The 19,980-nt window shown below is 36.7% G+C and overlaps 1 protein-coding gene across 9 annotated transcripts in view; it reads right to left on the bottom strand.

Moving 5' to 3' along the window:
- Positions 1-19,980, bottom strand: part of LOC118277442 (KH domain-containing, RNA-binding, signal transduction-associated protein 2) — a 338,249-nt gene that overhangs the window by 27,975 nt on the left and 290,294 nt on the right. For all 9 annotated transcript variants that reach the window (XR_007705665.1, XR_007705666.1, XM_050696224.1 and 6 more), the window contains 3 exons: positions 6,009-6,125; positions 4,681-4,827; positions 2,076-2,225 (listed from right to left, as the gene is read on the bottom strand). Coding sequence is in view for 7 of the 9 variants with exons in the window: in XM_050696224.1 (XP_050552181.1) it covers positions 2,076-2,225; positions 4,681-4,827; positions 6,009-6,125 (414 nt within the window). In the remaining 2 variants the exon portion in view is untranslated. The remainder of the gene's footprint in view (positions 1-2,075; positions 2,226-4,680; positions 4,828-6,008; positions 6,126-19,980) is intronic.

Raw genomic sequence — 19,980 nt, 5'->3', positions numbered from 1 at the left:
AGAAAAGTCAGTCTCTTATAATAACATCTTACTTTATTTAAAAGAGGACAAGTTAAAAGCTAAAAGCCAAACGGTAAGTGGTTTAAAGTCAAAAACATTTGGTAATCATTACGCATAATTAGAGGGCCCTTAAGTACCTTGACGAGACGGCAGCCACTTCAAGCATTCAGGTTTGAATCAGCTGTTTGTCAGCGGTCTGCCTTCAAAGTATATTTTCTTTAGCTCTTTTTGAAAAGGAAACTACGTTTGTAAGCGAAACTTATTTCTTTTAATTTATTTTAGTAATGAGTGTTTAGTTTCATCTGCATAAACAAAAATGAAACACCGAACGTTTGAAATAATTCCTATTTTGTCGTGTTTGTGTTTGTAAGATTTGTATGAACGAAAACTATCGATTTGTTTACCAAGAAGATCATATAACACACCTCTTTCGCTTCATCAACAGTCATCAGTCTTTTCATGCATACTCGTCGGTTCAGGGTACTTTTAATTTGGCCCTTGTTTAATATATCACCAATCTGGTTACTATATGTAATTAATATATTTGACGTAGTATAGATACTTAACATTATCGAGTATTTCTATTTTGGGAAGTTCTGTAAAAGCATGAAGTTTCACACTTTGACAAGATCAACTCCTAATATTAAGAGGAGTAAGTTAAAAGGCTAAATCTGGATACAAAACACTTCGAGGAAACGCCTACGCATTCTAAGAAGTGTAATTCAAGTAAATATATCAAAATAGGCTTTTGTAAACAAATATTTCTATTGAAATATGGGATTTGTAACTTTGAAGGTGAAAATGACACGTGTAAAGAACAAAAGTACACGATTTCTAGTATGAAGTATATAATGAAAAGTATCCAATTGTAGTTCCGTTATGAAGTACGGTTGCTAGCAGGTCACCCTATCCTTTTCTGCCTTCCCTTATTATCCCTTAATTTTCTTTATTACATTTTCAACTTTATTGTATTAATATAAAGTGGAAAATCTAATGAATTGAATAAACAGTTTGGAGTAGGTTGTATATAAATACGCTTAAGCTGCACCACTCTTTTTTTAGGGGAGAAAATCATCCAATATCTTCTCCCATCTTGGGTGAGTGTCAGACTCTTACTGACTAAAAACCACCCCGTTCCTACTCCTGCTTTGAGCTGGAACACCCGTAACTCCATAGCACTACCCTCAGCACGCTTTTACTGCATGTCTCTAACCTTCTCCAATGTACTTCTTAGCGCAATTACCTACAACTAGTTATTTTTCTCATAGTACAAGTTTAGTATGGATTTCCGCAAAGTAACACCTGAGTCTGATTTTGTACATTGTGTTGTTATGTTAACAACAATAACATCAAAACGAAAAGGAAATGATTTTATAAGGCAGCTATTCAAATAAATCACAATTGTACCCATACATCAATTCAAAACGACAATATAACACCATCCCATGACATTTGCAGATCCGTAGCAAATTTTTACATAACTTTATGGATCTCAATATAATTTTTATTCGTCAGCTCTGAATGGCCTAATAACGGATCACTGGACCCTTATCCGTCAATAGGAGGCGTCCAATCTACGGCCTATTGTGAAGTGCGTGGGTGCCGTAACAATTTTGATTTCGTTCGCCCGTAGGCGGTACGCATATGGGGACGTTTTGTGAACATGAAATAGTTTCGGAGTAAAATTGTCTGTTATTTTGCTTCTTGAAATGATGATTTTGATTGTAAGAAATATAATTTGGTTTGGATATAAGTAAAAATATTAGATAACAGAAAACTGGTCATATTTTTTTAAATCTGTCGTTCTTTCGTTTACGGTATGAATATAACGTACTCTAAAAACGGTAATAATTTAATTTTATTTCTAGAATTTTATATCTACATATCAACAGCAGTTGTACTGAAAGACGTAAAACGTGCAATTTGTTTCATAACATTGTAATCCTAAGTATATATTAAGAATGTCCCAAACGTAAGATTTTTCTTACGAGAATGGCAAAGGATATAAGAATATTTTTTTTTTTGCAAGCATGACAAAGATCATAGAAATTCTTCTTTTTGAAAAAGCAACTCACTCTCTGTTTATGCGTAGTGTCCCTGAGAGGGAGTGCCTCCTCGCTGCCGCTCCGGGAGGACTCGGGAGGAGTGAGCCGGCGCTGCTCAGTCTGCGAGGACAGGATCTGCATCTCCAACATCTGCTCCTGTCTGATGTCATCGTTGTAGTCCTGTGAAATATAGTTTACATAAGGATAAGTAATAGTATTGATAAAATCATGTATTTGGTTACATTATATTATGAGGGTTATTTTCCTCAAGTATTTGACATCATCATCATATCGTGGTGGCCCAAAGGTTTAAGACACCCACTTCTCATGCATGAGGATGCGGGTTCGAAACCTACTAACGGCAAGTACCAATATGACTTATTTCAAATTATATGTAGGTACATATAACTGACGGCGGAGTAACATAGTGAAGAAACCTGGGTTTGTAATTTCTAATTATCAGTTTGAAATCGCCAACCCGCATTGAGCAAGCGTGGTGGTTAATGCTCAAACCTGCTCCGTATAAGAGGAGGCCTTTGGTCAGCAGTGCCCATCACAATATGTTCTATTGTCTCATATACCGACAGACAAGAGGTTAAGTCCGCCATTGTACACAGAGAGTATTTTAAATAAATAATTTTGGATATTACAGTGTCTTAATACTAGCTCTCTTCTGCTCACCCCTTCAGTAACACTCATAACAGTAGGCTCTATGCATCTTTACTAGTAATATAAGCATGAAAGATTATTTATAATTTCACTCTTGATTCAAAACTAATAGACCGAATCAATTTACATTTCAGAGGGCCTCATAGAATAATTTCCACCCCAATACATTCCAATAAAATCGGGACATATTAAAGAGATATCAAAATTCCAAGCACGCGAAGCCACGGCCTGGAAGCTAGCATAATACATATATTAGAGGAACAAATCATTAATTTGAAAATGATCTATCATTTACGAGTATTTAACGATAGCAGAACATTTTACGATATTTTCACGACAGAATTTGATAGCTTCGTCGTAATGTTATATGTTTTATGGGGGAATATATAGGTATATTCCTCGTGGTTGCAATCCTTTTGTTCCGTATCTAAGATTTAATATAAGATTCTCTGAACGTGTAGGAAGAAGTGCAATACAATGTAACGTTCGCTTTTCGCCACCTATGTTAGGAGTTGCATTTATGAGGTGGGGGGTAAGAGGAGAGGTGAATAAAATAAATGTGTTTTCTCTCTTTCTTTCTTCATTATTTTAATTCTTTAAAAAAAAACGTTGCCCCACACTAGGATTTCCTCTTGTATCGTGGGTGGGTTTACAAATAAAATTTCACATACACATAAAACCCAGACTCGGAACAACAATCTGTGGGTGACACAAAGAGTTGTTTCGTGCGAGAATCGAACACGCGACGCGGTGCACAGCAGCCAGTTACCCAGCTACCGCGCCAACCGTGCTGTCGGTATCGGTCGTAATTATTAGATGCTTAAGGTCGAGTTTGGAAACATAATATTCAGTAATTATTTTTCAAAGCTAGGCTATTCTGTGACGTTCAATTCCAAAGATTGAAGTGAACGCGATCGCAGTCCATTATCATTGGTTGTGACAATAATCTTGACCAATGATGGGCGAGAATGCGATTGAGCTCACTTTGAACGTTCGAATCGAGAAAACTGTAATATTAAAACCCTACTACCATAAACTAAGTAACATATTAACCTATAAGGTTTACCTCACGGAACAAACCCTGGGGTTTACAACCACGATTATACTTACAATGTATTATTAACAACCAAAGCGCACCTTTCCAAAAATATTGCCTCAAAAATACGCGAGTACGAGTGAAAATACGCAAGTAGCGTGCGCTTGTCACTCTAGCATACATTTTGTACTACGTAATGCTACGCGCGTATCGTATGGCGTATTAAAATTCAGTAGTTAATATCTCAGGGGCGTTTTGCCTCTCTGTATGTGCCAAAAACATTGGTAGCGTGATCTTTTATGTAGTGAGCGCATATTGGTCCGTACAAACAGAAATATGAGTGGGGAAATTGGAATGGTACTGTTTTTTCTACTTTATGCTTCAAATAACAGGCTTCATTTTTCAATGTCAGAGGTGTAAATCTTTTGTTATGTTGCTGAGTGTAAAAAGGACTAAATTTTTTCTACGGTTTTTGGTTGTATTCATATTTGTATAGACTGCCTCGTATCAATAGAGTGGTCGCAAGTGTGACTGCTGGACAAGGGGTCTTTTGGGTCCGATTCTCGGGACGGGCACAGTTTTACTCGGTTTTTTGAAAATTTTTCAGTAGTAGCATGGAGTTTGATATTATATATTTCTATAGTATCACCCACTATTACTCGAGAATTTTAACACAATTGTGAAATATGTGTGTACATTTTACAGTGGCAATAACGTGCCGTAATGTACACCTCTGCCTACCCTTTCGGATATAAAAGGCGTGACGATACGAGGAACGAGTAATATTTGTATAATCGGCTTATATATTTTTTGATTAATCAGCATGTAGTCCAGAAATATAAACCAATACATGCAATACTGCCATTAATACCTCTTTTTTAAAGATTTAAAGTATCAAAGTTGTTTTCTGGAGTACATATAGATACTTACCGGTACTAGGAATCTCCTAAGTTCAGCCAGTGCGTACGCGATCCTGGCGTGTGCTTCAGCTGGTGTTGCGAAGGCGCTGATCTCCACGTGGAGCTCGTCTGACAGGTGGGCGAACTTCGGATCTCCTGACACACGGAGCTCTTCCTCCTGAGAGAAGAAAACTGAATTAACATGGAGAAAATTTCTTACTGCTTAAATTTATTTACTGCTTAAAGTGAAGGTAATTTTATGCTCTTTATATTGTATGAAAGAAAGAAAGAAAATCTGTTTATTTGCACCAATATATAATATTGCACGCCAAACATAATTTATAACATATTTAAAAGTAAATAAATCAGCAATACAGCACAAAAAGGCCAGAGCTCAGCTAAAATGCCGTAAGCACGACGGCTCGAGTTACGGTGCTGATTTTCAGCACTGGCTTGATGGTAAACGAAGAGACGTGATCTGATCGTTTACCATCAGGTGTTAAGTCTGCTTGTTTGCTCCCTATTACATAAAAATAAGCTAGACTACATCAGAGGAGTTACAAGTGCGTTGCCGGTGTTTTAAAAAAGATATGCAAGAAGTTGAAAGTATATTCTTTTTTTAAAAATAAGAAATAGAAAAAAATAATACCTCCATTATAGTCTATTAATCTTTGCAATAATGAGACTCGATAATACGCAAAGATGTTTTCATCCTTTAGAAACATTTTCTGATCTCACTTTTTATATAAAATGAACGTTGTATTTCTTATTTGTACAGTATTTTTTATTTTGTTCATAGTTGTCGAGAAAAGACTAAGTATGAGATAAATAATCTGACTGCAGAGCATATATAACTTCAGAACGGCAGACAACAGCTTACTGTTGATAACATATTGAATGATAAAAAAGTTAGCTTTAATGAGAAAGTTTTTTAAGGGGCGAAAATCATTTTATGACTTCTTTCGCCTTGAGCGAGGCGAGAGGGAGTGTCAGACTCTTACAAACACCCCGTTCCTACTCCTGTCCTTCGAGCCGGATCCCCGGTAGTCCGCAGATCCGGTTATTGAGAAACGGTATTGTGTACGGATTTCGTACCCAGCCGATTTTTTTTATTGTAATTACTTATTTCTAAACATACTATAATCTATACTAATATTATAAAGCTGAAGAGTTTGTTTGATTGTTTGAACGCGCTAATCTCAGGAACTACTGGTCTGATTTGAATAATTCTTTTTGTGTTGGATAGCGCATTTATCGAGGAAGGCATTTATAGGCTATAAATCATCACGCCACGATCAATAGGAACCCAGCAGTGCGGGTGAAATCGCGCGGAAGTTGCTAGTACCAAATATAGCCCACCTTCTGCCTATCCTTCATGGACCCTCGTCCTAACACCGCCATCTTGCACATGGTGTCCTCCTGTAGCCGCTTCAAGGAGTTGCCTTTGGGTCCCAGCAGTTTGCCCACAAAGTTGAACTGTAACAAACAGAGGTACAATTAATTTATGATATGAATTTCTATGTTATTTATTTTTGTTAAGAGAGTGGTCACAAGGGCAAAGCATTACTGGGTTATTTTCAGTTTTTCGAAAATTTGTCAGTGGTAGTACGGAGTCTAGCATTGTGCTCATTATAATATGGCTACATGGCAATAGGCTCACCCGTTATTACATGGGACTCTACAACATAAATGGTGGAAAGTGGGTGTAAATTGTTGTGTGCGTGTGTTTTTTATTTATTTTCAGGGAAAGGGACATAAAGTGGGATGCAGTATTAATTTTAGTATCTTTTTGTCAATCTTGTTATGACTAAAGTCATTTTGCAAGCGGAATTATTAAGTGTGTGTGGTTTTTGATATTTGGGATTATGAATTATGTCATTGTGATTGCACTGCTGAACAAAAGTCTTTATTTCCTAACTTCCTGAAGATACCAACTATCAATATTACCAAACAACATGATTGCTGCTACGAATCGAACTCAAGACATTTCTTTAATACAACAACGCAATAACTAGACCAAAGTAGCACAGAGTATCATTAAAAGAATTCCTTCAGCAACAGTATCTCTACTTAAATATTATTTCTTCGCTTTTTATTAACTTAGAAATAACTGGAAAACGAAATGGCGCCCGTATTAATATTCTTTGAAACAGGGAAAGTTTTCCATTCTCTTCTGTATCATGCTAACTTTGTAAGGTCTCGTGTTCACTTGGCAACTATTTGTGAGCAACTTGTTGCTCTACATGTTGTAAGTAAGTAGGGAACTGTGGCGACACTCTGACAAGTGACAGATGACAGTAGTCGTACATAGACTATCGACGAGCAAATCAATGGATGACGTCACAAATATCCTGCATCGCACATATTAAGTTTACATGCGAATTTACACGGATAGAAAATCCCAACGAACAACAGTTGGGCAGAAAGCCCGCCAGGCATGATCACCTCGCCTGGTCGGAGGATCCTCCTTTTCTCAGGGAACTTTACCCTCTGTTCCCTAAAAAACTTTTTGTGTTTAGTAACGTTGTCTGTCTTCACACATGGATTTTTTTTAAATGGTTGCCTATCTTCATGATTCACTTGCATTTTTTTTAAATGGAAACAATCAAGTTTCTTGCTCCTTCTTTTTTATTTGAAACTACGCTTTGGAACAAGTACCCAGGTTTACTAAAAGATAGACTGATTGACAATTTTTTTTGACGTTTCAAAAGTGCCTAATTAAGGATTAATTTCTATTTTTCACTTTTTTTTTACAAAATGCTACCCCGCACTTGGATTTTATCCTGTATCGTGGGTGCGTTCACAAACATACAAGTTCACATACACATGACATACAGACTTGAAACAACAATTTGTATATCACATAAAGAGTTGCTGCGTGCGGGAATTAACCCGCTATTTATTTTTTATTTTATTTTCAGCCATGGTCGTCCTACTGCAGGGTAAAGGCCTCTCTACCCTCCTTCCAGTCCTCTCTTTGTAGAGCTTTCTGTGGCCAACCCGCTATTTGCTGTAAAAATAAATGTTGTCAAGTGCAGGCGTGATAAGCAACCCTAGTTTTTCCATTCTCCGGCAACATGTTGCCGACATTGCGCGGGAAATCATGTGGCAGGCAACGTTTGTCGACTTATTTTGCGAAAGAAATCATGTGACAGACAACGTTGTCATATAAAAATTCCACGCTACCGTTCAACAAGTTGGGCAACTTATCGCCCATGACTGTTGCCTAGTGTATACGAGACTTAAATTCTAACATTATAATTTTGTACTTATCTCTCTTTGATATTGCTATCTTTCTGTTTTTATTGCGACGGTAATGGACCCTGCTATTGGAATAATGTGTTCTTTACAAGTTTGGAATAATTGGAATTGGACGACACGTGTATTGCTGATTATGACAGTTTGTTTTATAACTTTATACTTGTTTTTTACATTTTCAGGGTACTTTTCCACCAAAGATGTGCTATGTAGCTATGCTGCGAGGATGTAATAGCTAAGCTGTGAAACAATGTGGCCGTTGTCACTGATACTTAGCTATATTGCTGTGCGAGTAAGATGTGCCGTCGCAAAGTAGCTGCACGAGGAAGATGCGCAGCTCGAGTATACGATGTAAACTATCTATAGCACATATCCATATCTGTAGCACACATCCGTAGCACGCATCTTTCCAAATCTTAGTCAAACTCATTTCCATAGTGCTAAGCCATGTGTACCAATGAATATGATTGGTAGACATCAAATGCATCCACAGCAACGTATCATAGCACATCTTTGGTGGCAAAGCACCTTAACAAACATGCACCCACTCTCACAAATTCGCATTCATAGTCCAGTGGTTAGCCATAGGATCGATATTATCACCTCGGGAGTGTTTGCATGTTCCCTCATCTCCCTCTGTCCCTCTGTCCTCTTTACCCGCTTTTTGTTGAACTCTTGATGTCCAACGACCGTGAGATTTTTTGATTGTTGGAAAAATGAATCGCAAACACTCTTGAGGATAGGAACATGGAGTATAGGCGACTGTGGAGTTGACTTTGTACATTAAATTGCATTCCTAATAATATTATCGAGAGATTTGTGTGTTATTATATTCACAAAAATGTTGTAATCAATTTTGTTTACCACATGTGAGATGCAGTTTTTTTTTGAGGAAGTAATGTCATCGGATGGCTTCTCCTGCCTTGGGCGAGGCGAGAGGGAGTGTCAGACTGACTAAAAACCACCCCGTTCCTACTCCTGCTTTTCGAGCCAGAGCCCCGGTAAACCCACTAAATAGTCCGCAGCTCCGGGTCAGGTATCAGCCCTACTGAGCCCCATCTGATGTGAGCTACAGTTACTAAATGATTGACAGACTGAAGGATTCGAACTGCCTCGTTTTTTTTCGAAACTGCAAAGAAGTCTTGAATACAAATCCTTTGATAGGAATAGGAACGTAACGAACTGAACTACTCACATATTTGAATCTTCAATAATATTATCATAACCACCATTGAGGGAGGCCTATGTTCAGCAGTGGACGTCTTGTGGCTGATATGATGTTGATGATGACTACGAACCAACTACCAATTCAAAACTCCGTATTTACCAATAACTATCAACAAAATCTAAAATCTTAAAAACCGAACCGATCAATCCGTTATCCGATTTTCTTTAAATTCACATTAGAGATCCGATTCCTTCGAATACTCCATTTTAAATGCGAGATAGATACCACATTGAGTCTGTGAGAGATATAAATGGGAGCCATTTATTCGTCCATCACCGGCCACCGAGCAAGGAGGTTGTACTGCACTGTATAATTGGTACAGAGATTGGAATAAGATGAGGTGCTTTAAGATGCTGTTTGTAACTGAGCTGATTGCTCAGCAAATAGCAAATGATTTCTACTTTGAAAATAACAATTTAATAATATGTTATAACAATTTCGCAATTTTTTCGATTTTTTTACAGATTGCTGTAGGTACCTATGTTATTTAAAAAATAATTTATTAGACTGCACAGTTGGTGCAGTGGCTGAGCAACTGGCTGCCACACGCAGTTTTCCCCCACGGATCAACTCTTTGTGTGATTCAAAAATTGTTGTTCCGGGTCTGGGTGTGATGTGTATGTGAAATTGTATGTTTGTAAACGCACCCACGACACAGGATAAAATCCTGGTGAGGAGCAATGTTTTATAAAACAAATCATGACGTCCCAATTCACTATTTCATACAAAATTCTTAAAACATTAATAAAATTATCGTTATTGACAGATAGAAAATAATACTTATTTTATGTGAAATTTGACTAGTTGGAAACTTGTCTATTGCAACAGAGATTGAAACAAGATGAGCCACTTTGGGATGCTGTTTCAAACTGCAGCATGAATAATATTAGGGGATGGTGTTGATTGCAGTTTAACTTGCCCTGTGAATTTGCCTGATGGTCGAGAGCACGAGAGCTAAGAGAATTGCAAATAGACGTGTATACTATTACATATTTATTTTAATTTAAGTGCGGGAGAGCCGTGCTTCGGCTCAAATGGGCCGGCTCGACCGGAGTGATACCACGGCCTCACCGAAAACCGACGTTGTATTATAACTTTCGTGCGACATACTAAATTAATTATTATTGTGTTAGTGACGGCTTACTCGGACGTAACTGTTTGACGAGGAACTCGCCTTCGTCGTCTGTCCCGGAATGATGTTCATAATCTCCAACGTACGGTTTGAAATTAGCCAAGCTTCTCGTCACACAGTTAGTAAGGCCGATAATATAATAATGTAACGAGGAGGTAAGTTATTTCTGGAAGTAAGTCCATTTTTGTTAGAAATGAATTTGACTTACAATATCGTCTGATCGTAAAAGCAAACGCTCGTTGAATTTTCGCATCGAGAAAGTAAAATAGTCGTATTTTAAGGAGGAGGTATAATATTCAAAGTATGTAATTGTGATACATACCTAACACCGTCAAACAAAGATATACCTTACCCACTACGACATAAAGCTCATAATTAACAAGAAACAAAATAAAATTTTCAAATATCCTCTCCACACTACTCTATTCCCTATCCATTGTGGTACAGAGTCGCCAACTGACGACCAGCCAGTATACATAGACCCACAGGCTAGTGCACTTTGTACTGGTAGATCGATCAATTAATTGTTCACAAGTTTTCTACCGACCTTAATTGGATGGGACCTTAGCGTGTCTAGTAATTGGTTTGGGAAAGCTAGACTGAATGGTTGTGACGTCATTTTATTGCACCTGCAGTTCTGTTACGTGATTGGCTGGTGAAATATTTGCAGGTAAGAGTTTGTTGGCTCGGTGATTTTTTTTTTAGTGGTGGAATTGTTATTGATATTTTTTAAAATGATTTTATTTAGCTTGACCCTTTTGTTTTTTTATGCCAAATTTAATAACAGCAACTTCACCTCCTATTATTGTTTAATATAAACAATACTGTCATGTATTACTTGTTAACTTCTTAGTGCAAAATGCATTTCCACCTAAAGAAAACCACAGATGGGGCCCAGTAGGGCTGATGCCTGATCCGGAGCTGCGGACAACTTAGCGGGTTTACGATAAGCAGTAATAGAAACAGGGTAGTTTTAAGTCAGTAGGAGCCCGACACTCACTCTCACCTCGCTCAAGGCGACAAAAGTCATTGGATGATGAAAAACATAAACAAAACCATTTTTATTCACGATGACGACATTTTATAGTTTAATTTCAATTTATTACGAAATCTCATACAAACACTGCTCGCAACGAGGCATTCACGACCAATAAAGGAGACAAGACAATGTTTTATCTATACAACCTTTTCCTTTTTCTCTGTAATCTCTAGTCCATTAACCCAGCACTCAGTAAACAGCAGATCAACAAGGATCGTCGATAATGGTGTAAAGTGTCTCACAAACAACTTGCTTGGTTATATTTACCGAGCTGGTAATTATTGCAGTAATTAGGACTACTGGGACATTAGATGTTAATGTGGATGTTTTTGTAACATTTGTCTGTAGGTATTTGTATTGAGTTGCAGTGTATTTTTAATCAATTTTAATGGGGAATTATGTTACATTTTTATCATAATAAATTGTTATGTTTACAGCCCGCGTTGGTCCATATATAGATTATGGGTATTTTTTAATGGTATAAGCCGGTATTAACAGCAGGCAATCACTGATCATAATTCCGTTAGTACCGCAATGCATTCCGACCAAATCACTTTTTTTCTCCTCTAATTATTTCTTCTGATTTATTTCATTGCAGAATCCAAGCAGTTATTCACCCTGGGTTGCGCCGGACTTAATTTTTCCGGGTTTTCATGGTTTAATCTACTGTAGATCCTGACGTACACTTTGCAACGGTTTGGGGTGTAGCGGTCTTGTCCCATTAAATAAAAAACCACAAACCATTTGACCGGCTCCCCTTTACCATTTACCAACGAATCATTGTAAACATAAATTTTCGATTCAACAATCCCTAGGCTATAATCAAAGCCAGTCAGACAATTACAAAGCACAATGTTTTAATTTTTACAAGCATTTTAGTTATGTCTCCGTTCCTATCGTCGGATTTACCCAGCACGGTAATTAATAACAATTAGCAGATAAAGGAATCCCAATAATGGCTGATAATAACAATTTATTATCGTGTTTTTTTTTTCCTGTTCAAACGTTTAAGTTGCGGAGGATGGCGCCACTGGCGTAATGGTAGACGTCAACGAATTTTACCTATGTAGTTTAAGTTTTGTAAAAGTTGAATTGCATGTTATAATTGCAGAGTTTATGAAATTATTGGGTGGGTCTTATTTTTTACCCGAAAATGCCAAGGAAGGGTTATGTTTTTCGCGCGTATCTTGTATGTATGAGCCTAATATTCTTTATTACCTCATTTCTTCGAAACGGCTTGATGGATTTCACAATCAGGGTATCGTTGGATTCGTCTTATTTACCCAAGTGTTCTTAGATATGTGACGTAAAACAAAAACCAACATTGCGGCCGTGAGGCGCCCTAGATAGGAGTAAAAAAAATTTTTTTTTATTTGCTACAATATGGGTATCAAATTAAAGAGCTCATCATGAGGATTCCAAAATGGTATATCACTGACATATAGAAAAAAATACTATGTGCAACTATGTTCTTTATTATCCAAACTAAATACTCGTATAGGTACTAGCGACGCGATTGACTAGCGGTGTCTGAACTTAAAAGTGAAAAGTGATAATAACAGTATTTTTTTCAAAGAAAATTGATGATCCACACAAAGCTTTTTCAAACATTTTTCTCCTGTGTTGTTTGTTTGTACAAACATACAAGTTCACATGCACATGACACCCAGACCCGAAACAACAACGTTAAAACTGTTCTTTCTTTACTTCTCTTCTATATTTTTTCTGATTTATTTCATGGTTGTATCTACTTTAGATCCTGGCTTACAAGAGTTGCAGCGGTTTGGAAGGTTGTAGCGGAATTGTCCTATTAAATAAAAAACCACAAACCGACCGACTCCCCTTTTACCATTTACCAACGAATCATTGTAAACATAAATTTTCGATTCAACAATCCCTAGGCTATAATCAAAGCCAGTCAGACAATTACAAAGCACAATGTTTTAATTTTTACGAGCATTAATTAGTTATGTCGGGTCCGTTCCTATCGTCGGATTTATTGCAAGGGGACGGTAATTGGAATAACAATTAGGGAGATAAAGGAATCCCAATGATTTCGGCTGATAATAACAATTTATTATCGTGTTTTTTTTTTCCTGTTCAAACGTTTAAGTTGCGGTCGGATGGCGCCACTGGCGTTTTTGGTAGACATCAACAAAGCAGTGCAGTGCAGTGTACAAGATATTATTGGGTGGGTCTTATTTTTAGATTTTTTTTTGAAGAGGTATAATCGTCCAGTGACTTCTCCCGCCTTGGGTGAGAGGGAGTGTCAGTCTCTTACTGACTAAAAACCACATCGTTCCTACTCCTGTTCTTTGAACTGACCCGGTAACCCGCTAGGTAGTCCGCAGCCCCGGATCTTATTCTAGACTTCTAACCCCAGTGATACAAATAGTTGTTTTGGTAAGTTGGTAGATTTAAAATTTAAGATTATTTTAACAATTATTGGTGACTAATTACTAGTTATAGTTATAGTTATATTACTAGTTAGTTTATTAGTTACTTTAAAGTCCGTCTTGTAGATTATTTTAAAATATAAGACACGTATTTTTTATTTACGGAAACAAATACTTTCGACGACATATGCGATTTGAAATATAGTGTAACGTCACTTCTTGGTACGTTTTATACTGCTCCCACTCCTATACATTTCTAATATTTTTTCATTACCTAACTGACGGACTAAAAAGATTTTTAATTTTAATACCCCGTCATCATCCCTATTGCTATTATTACAGTTTACAAAAAGTTCAATACAGTAAACTCCTCAATCATCAATTCAACCACGATTCTATTAATACATCCCGGTACAACAGGAGTCCGCGAGTTAATCAATGCGGTCCTCACAATACAGGGTTGTGTGATAAGGGTCTACCCGTATGTTGATAGCGGTTGGTTCCCACACACGAGTGGCCGTGGCCGCTGTACGTATATCGCGTCACACTCATTATCCCTGAAATGAGATGATTCGTCTCGTGGTTTGGCCCTATTTTGGTAGAATTCGGTTGGGTTTATAATGAAGTTCTGTGCGGATAAAGTGTAATATTTTAGGCGGTTGCCCAAAAGAAGGGTTGTGTTTTGTAGTTGTTTTTATGTTCTGGAAGTTAGTTAGAAGCATTATTTTTAATAAAAATGATTAAGTATAAATTCCTTGTTTGCAGGAATTGCAGTATTAATTACTTTGTGCATGGTTGTCATGTTTTTACCTTTTTAGTACCGGTTTGACTACTATATAATAAGACGAAAATGTCTCTTTTAGCTATTATTCGTCAAAGCCATTTTCCATGGCTGGTGTATTCATACTAAAAATGTTTACTTAATACCGAAAATAATATTGCACTAAAACCACTTTGCTGAACCGAAATAACGACCAAAAGCAAAAGCAAATAAGTCCGCAGAAGACAAAAAATAATCCTCGAAATAAAAAAATACACAAGACTAAACCTCTGTCCAATACTACCGTTAAAGCTCGAAATAAACTTATACCAAAGGACTACTGAGAGGACCAACTTATTTCAATAAACCTAATGAATTTCAATAAACCAAATATCACTATATTTATGAATCAATAAGAAAATCTGAGTGTAACATAAAAATAATTATAAAAGTGCTCCTTGACCAGAAAAAGTTTGGAAACCACTGCAATACAGCAAAATCAATAAATAAACTGAACAGCAGTACTACATACTGAGCTCAGAATGAAAGCGTACAGCAAATATCTAGATTTCAGTTAGAGGGGGGATAATCAGTCTGATAGCAGCGAGGACACGAGTGGAGTCTGGCGGAGAGGTGAGCAAACATGGCGCCGCGGGCGAGTGAGTGGGACCAGGTGTAAGGGAGAGGATTGTGGCGATTTTGTATCGTTGTTAAAATGATTATTTTTACCGTTTTTAGTCTAACTAATTACATTTATCTATAGTATTTCTGACTACACGGTTGATGCGGTGGCTGGGCAACTGGCTGCCGCGCAACGTATAACGGGTTCGATTCCCGCACGGAACAAATCTTTTTGTGATCCACAAATTGTTGTTTCGGGTCTGGGTGTCATGTGTATGTAAACTTGTATGTTTGTGAACGCACCCACGACACAGGAGAAAATCCTAATGTGAGGTAACGTTTTTAAAAGAGAAAAAAAAAACTATTTTTATTATGGTTTAAGACGGTATACGAGCAGACGGATCACCTGATGGTAAGCAATCGCCGCCGCCCATAGACACCCGAAACACCAGAAGCGTTACAAGTGCAATGCCGGGCTTTTGGGGAATTATTAGGACCTTAAGGGAATCGCGAATTGGGATGATTGGGAAGGGGGGTTATTGGGCCTCCGATAAACTCACTCACACAACGCAAGCGTTAATCTTTTTTGCATGCATTTATCTATAGTTTTTCCCCAAAGAATTTAATACATTTTTAGTAGGCAACTTAGCGAAACTTGAATGATTTAAGTACGTAATTTTATTATAACTTTCGTGAGACATACTAATTAATTATTATGTCAAACAGTTACGTGAGTAAGCCGATAACATAATAATTGATTTAAGTTTTACAAAGGCTAACATAAGCTACCTATATTTCTAAACTTTTCAAATATTAAATTTCAATTAATTGTAATCTGTTTCGTTATTTTATTTTCTTTTGATTTGCATGGTTGTCGTTTTTTTTCCGTTTACACATAGCTAATTGTTGTTATTTATGTTTTGGTTTCTGTACTAAAGGAAAGGGACTTCGATCGAATCCGCATAGCATCGTATTTATTGTAATGTAACAATGATGGAAATTGATTAACGTGATGTGTATGTCATGTCATGTGATATGTATTGTGTAGCACAGCAGTAAATGCATTCCTACATGTAGAGTGATTCTCGGATCTCAATGAGATACCTACGTATGAGGAAATTGAGTTTCTAACACAATTGAAAAATTTCCCAGTAAGCCAAATAAAATCCAAAAGTTGAAATAGGGACCTTCCTCGCACTCTCATTTCAAAAACATTAGCTTTTAATCGAAAACGACACACGATCGCTCAAAGTTCATAAGTTACGCCAAAATCGACCTTAACTACGATGATATAAAGTGGTCTCCTAATTGTCATTTACGGCCTTATATCAGGCCATTATAGTTACAATAAAGTACGTAATGTGATTGGTTAGAAGCAGTATTCTGAACGACTAGTGACGTCCCGACGTTCGGCGGAATCCCGGGATTGTGTCATAAATAATCCGGGATGAGTCCGTAAATATTCTGTTATGAGGGTGTTTTCTGGTTAACGTTATGTGTGTCGTTGCTTTGATATATGGGTGAGCAGGGGTGTGAATGATTTTGACTTGTATTGATCGGTCGGATCGGATTTTATTATATTTTGTCGTGGTGTTTTGTAAATTGTGATTGGTACATCTACTTGGTAATGGAGCTGTTTTCGTTTTAGCTTAAAATGAGTAGTTGCTCGAGTGAATTCAAGCTAGTGTTGAATTCTACATGAGTTGGATTCTATACATGCCACAATGATAAGAAATAGAAAAACTTTGAAAAATATACCTTCATGTTCTTTTGACAGGTCATTCTATAAATACATTTTTAACTTTTGAAAAAAGGGTATAAATTATAGTTCAATAGACGGACTAAATAACACAATATTCACCTACTATTTTACCAAAATCACATTAAAGATTTCCCCCTAACTAAAAACACGTCACAAAATCCCGGGATTAGTTCCAAAGTCCCGTCCTCGGTACATCACTAGTAACGACTCCACAGTGGCCTATTAGCTCTCTATTTGTAGCTACGGGGTATCGTCTGTGTATACGTGATGGAGATTTTATGTTAGCTTAGGTTGTAGAGTGCTAGCTAGGTAGATAATGATAGAGCTCGTGTAGGGTTACTGTGGGCAGATAACTGGCTGGGTTAGGATTGATTTAAATGTGCTATGTGAGTGGAATATGGCCAGTTGTGTATGTATAGAGTGAAAATGGTTTTGTGTCTGTGCATAAAGAGGGGATTTAATTTTTGTTATAGGTAAAGGCTTATGCGGCGTTTCTTAAAAAATCTAAGTAAAATCAGGGGTTTGGCATGGCAAGAGACTAACTCAAAATAAAGCTATATAACTGTACAAATTTCGAACGAGAGTCTAGCTTCACTGACAGACAACCTGACGGATAATTAAATTTGACGTACTTTCAAAAGTGCCTAATTAAGGCTTTTTGTAATAAATGCTTTGGTTTTGAATAATTCATTAACAAAGTAAAATAAAAAAAAAAACCATTTTGTACAATCATTATGTTTTGTTTATTTTACATTAATAAGTTTGGGTTATTTTTCTATCACTGTCTAGATATTATATTCCTAAGAAAAGTCAATTAACTCACATTTTGTTGATTTACCAAACTCTTCCTTTTCCTTTAAAATAATCTTTTGATTGGTAACATAAGCTCATATTCTAACAACTCTTGTTAGCTCTTGATTCAAAAACTGTTGGCAGATTCTTTGTATTTGTTTGATATGCGACCCGCAAGAGGGCGCTGTGGTGTGCGACAGTAATGTGACATATAACACCATTGTTAGCAAACCGACACCTCACATAGGGAAATAGAAGGGAAATGTGTTGATTTGTCAAAAGATTTAAGGGATATCTACATTACTTTGTTTTTTGTTCTCTTCAAAAACAAATAAGAATTCTGTGTTCCTAATTTGTGTTTGATGGTGTGAATTCACTTTAATCAGTGAGCCTTTTGGGAAGGTAATTTGAGTGAATTACTAAAGAGGTACCTATGTATGATTCGTAGCAATTGGAGTTCCTTTGTCTCTGCCTACCCCCATTTTTTTTTTGAGGCGGGATAATCATCTAATGACTTCTCTTGCATTGGGCGAAGCGAAAGGGAGTGTCAGACTCTTACTGACTAACAATCACCCTGTCCCTACTCCTGCCTTTCGAACCGGATCCTTGTTAAACCCGCCAGCTGCCTAAACCCCATGGGAGACAGGTGTGTGGTGTGTATGTATGTTTACATTACTAAGATTCTTTTTGCCTAAAACCGAAATAATCTCAATAAAACGCCTTGTGCGTTCTGGGTATTGAATCGGAGAATCTGTTGGTCAGCAGTTAAATTAAATTGCAAACAACTTGGCAATCTTCACATTCTATTTCATGCTAATCTAAACTTGAGAAAGACCACTTAGCTAGTTTCACTGACGGACTATTCTATTATGTTTTTGAGGTAGGTTATCTGTGTGTGGTGTAAATGAAATAAATGAATTAACTTTGATTTTGTCTTTTTCTAAATTCTTATTTCAGTATGTGGTCCTTAATGATCTTTTTTTAGACTTTCATTCCACACAGGGATTTGATTTGTCTTTTGAGAATTTTATGTCCATTGGGCATTTTAATCCTTATTGATGGCCATAGAATCATGGATTTTAGAAATAATAATGCTCTAAGATATCTCATATGCCTTGTTCGGACTACGCTAATATTTTAGTATCTCTCTAATAGTTTCAGTTCCAGAACTGAATCAAAAGATGTGATTAAATTACTCGCTACTCGACTAAACTATTATTTATTTAAAAAAAATTAAGTGTCAGCGTAGTGAACCCTGCTGCACGGTTTCTTTGAAATGTAATCCATTAGTTGGCTCTTAAGGTACATAAGGAAAGAGTAGAAGAAGGAATATATTTATTTTGTACTGTCGTCATAACACGGCTTGCTAATAAATGACAAAAATGAGAAGTATCATTTGATTTATTTACGAAAATTTCGGGGATGAATCGTACGTATGTGTGTTAATTAAATTACCTAAATTATCTTGGGAAAAACAGACACGCGATAAAACATTTTATGTGATGAAAAACAAAACATTTGTTTTATCTGACAAAGTATCAGCAGATGTGTGTACATTCGTAGCTTACAAAGCGAAATTCGTGTAATTTTTCAACGTAATATGGTGGAAATACTAGATAGCCACATTCGTATGTATGTGTCGCGGAGTATGCAGTTAATGGAGTGTTTACAAAGTGATTGAAGAAAAATGTCGTTTTGTTTGTTATATGTTTGAGGATAATGAGCAATTCGAATGGTTTCATTTTTAACAGTCATTCGGAAATGGAGAAATGGTAATAAAGACTTAGTTTAGGTATTTGACGTTTGAGAAATCTTCAATATCTGGCTATAAAATAACCAAATATCACCCTGGTTTTTCTTGATAGTAGAAAAAATAGTATATACCCTAAATTACGTAGACAAACATATCCAAAATAGCTTTACTAGAGGACTAACCGACAGACAGACATTTTTAATATTATTATATTTGCTTTGACGTTCAAAAGTGCCTTCCTTGTCTATTTGAAATACCTAAATAATTTTGTTTTTTACTTTGAAAATACAGAATTCCACAACTTAATACCATCTATAGGCGCTAGCTACTAAACCCCACCTGTGTTAAAAAAGTCAACAAACGCCGTCACGTGCGCACTCCATTCCGCACATACTCCATATGCAAGCGTGATGCCTTATTTATCACACGCAGGCGATGGAATGACGGCGGTACTCATTCATTCGAGAAAATTGAGCAGCCAAGCAAACCGGGTCCCGCACATCTTAATATGGTTTTCTTCACTCTCATTTATTTTTTTATTTTATGTATCACGCCGGTAAACGAGCAGACGTATCACCTGATGGTTAGCA

The sequence above is a fragment of the Spodoptera frugiperda genome, chromosome 10 (genome assembly GCF_023101765.2).
Source record: "Spodoptera frugiperda isolate SF20-4 chromosome 10, AGI-APGP_CSIRO_Sfru_2.0, whole genome shotgun sequence".
Taxonomy (NCBI): domain Eukaryota; kingdom Metazoa; phylum Arthropoda; class Insecta; order Lepidoptera; family Noctuidae; genus Spodoptera; species Spodoptera frugiperda.
Note: the sequence above shows the minus strand (reverse complement) of the source record. Positions and strands in the feature narration are given on the sequence as shown.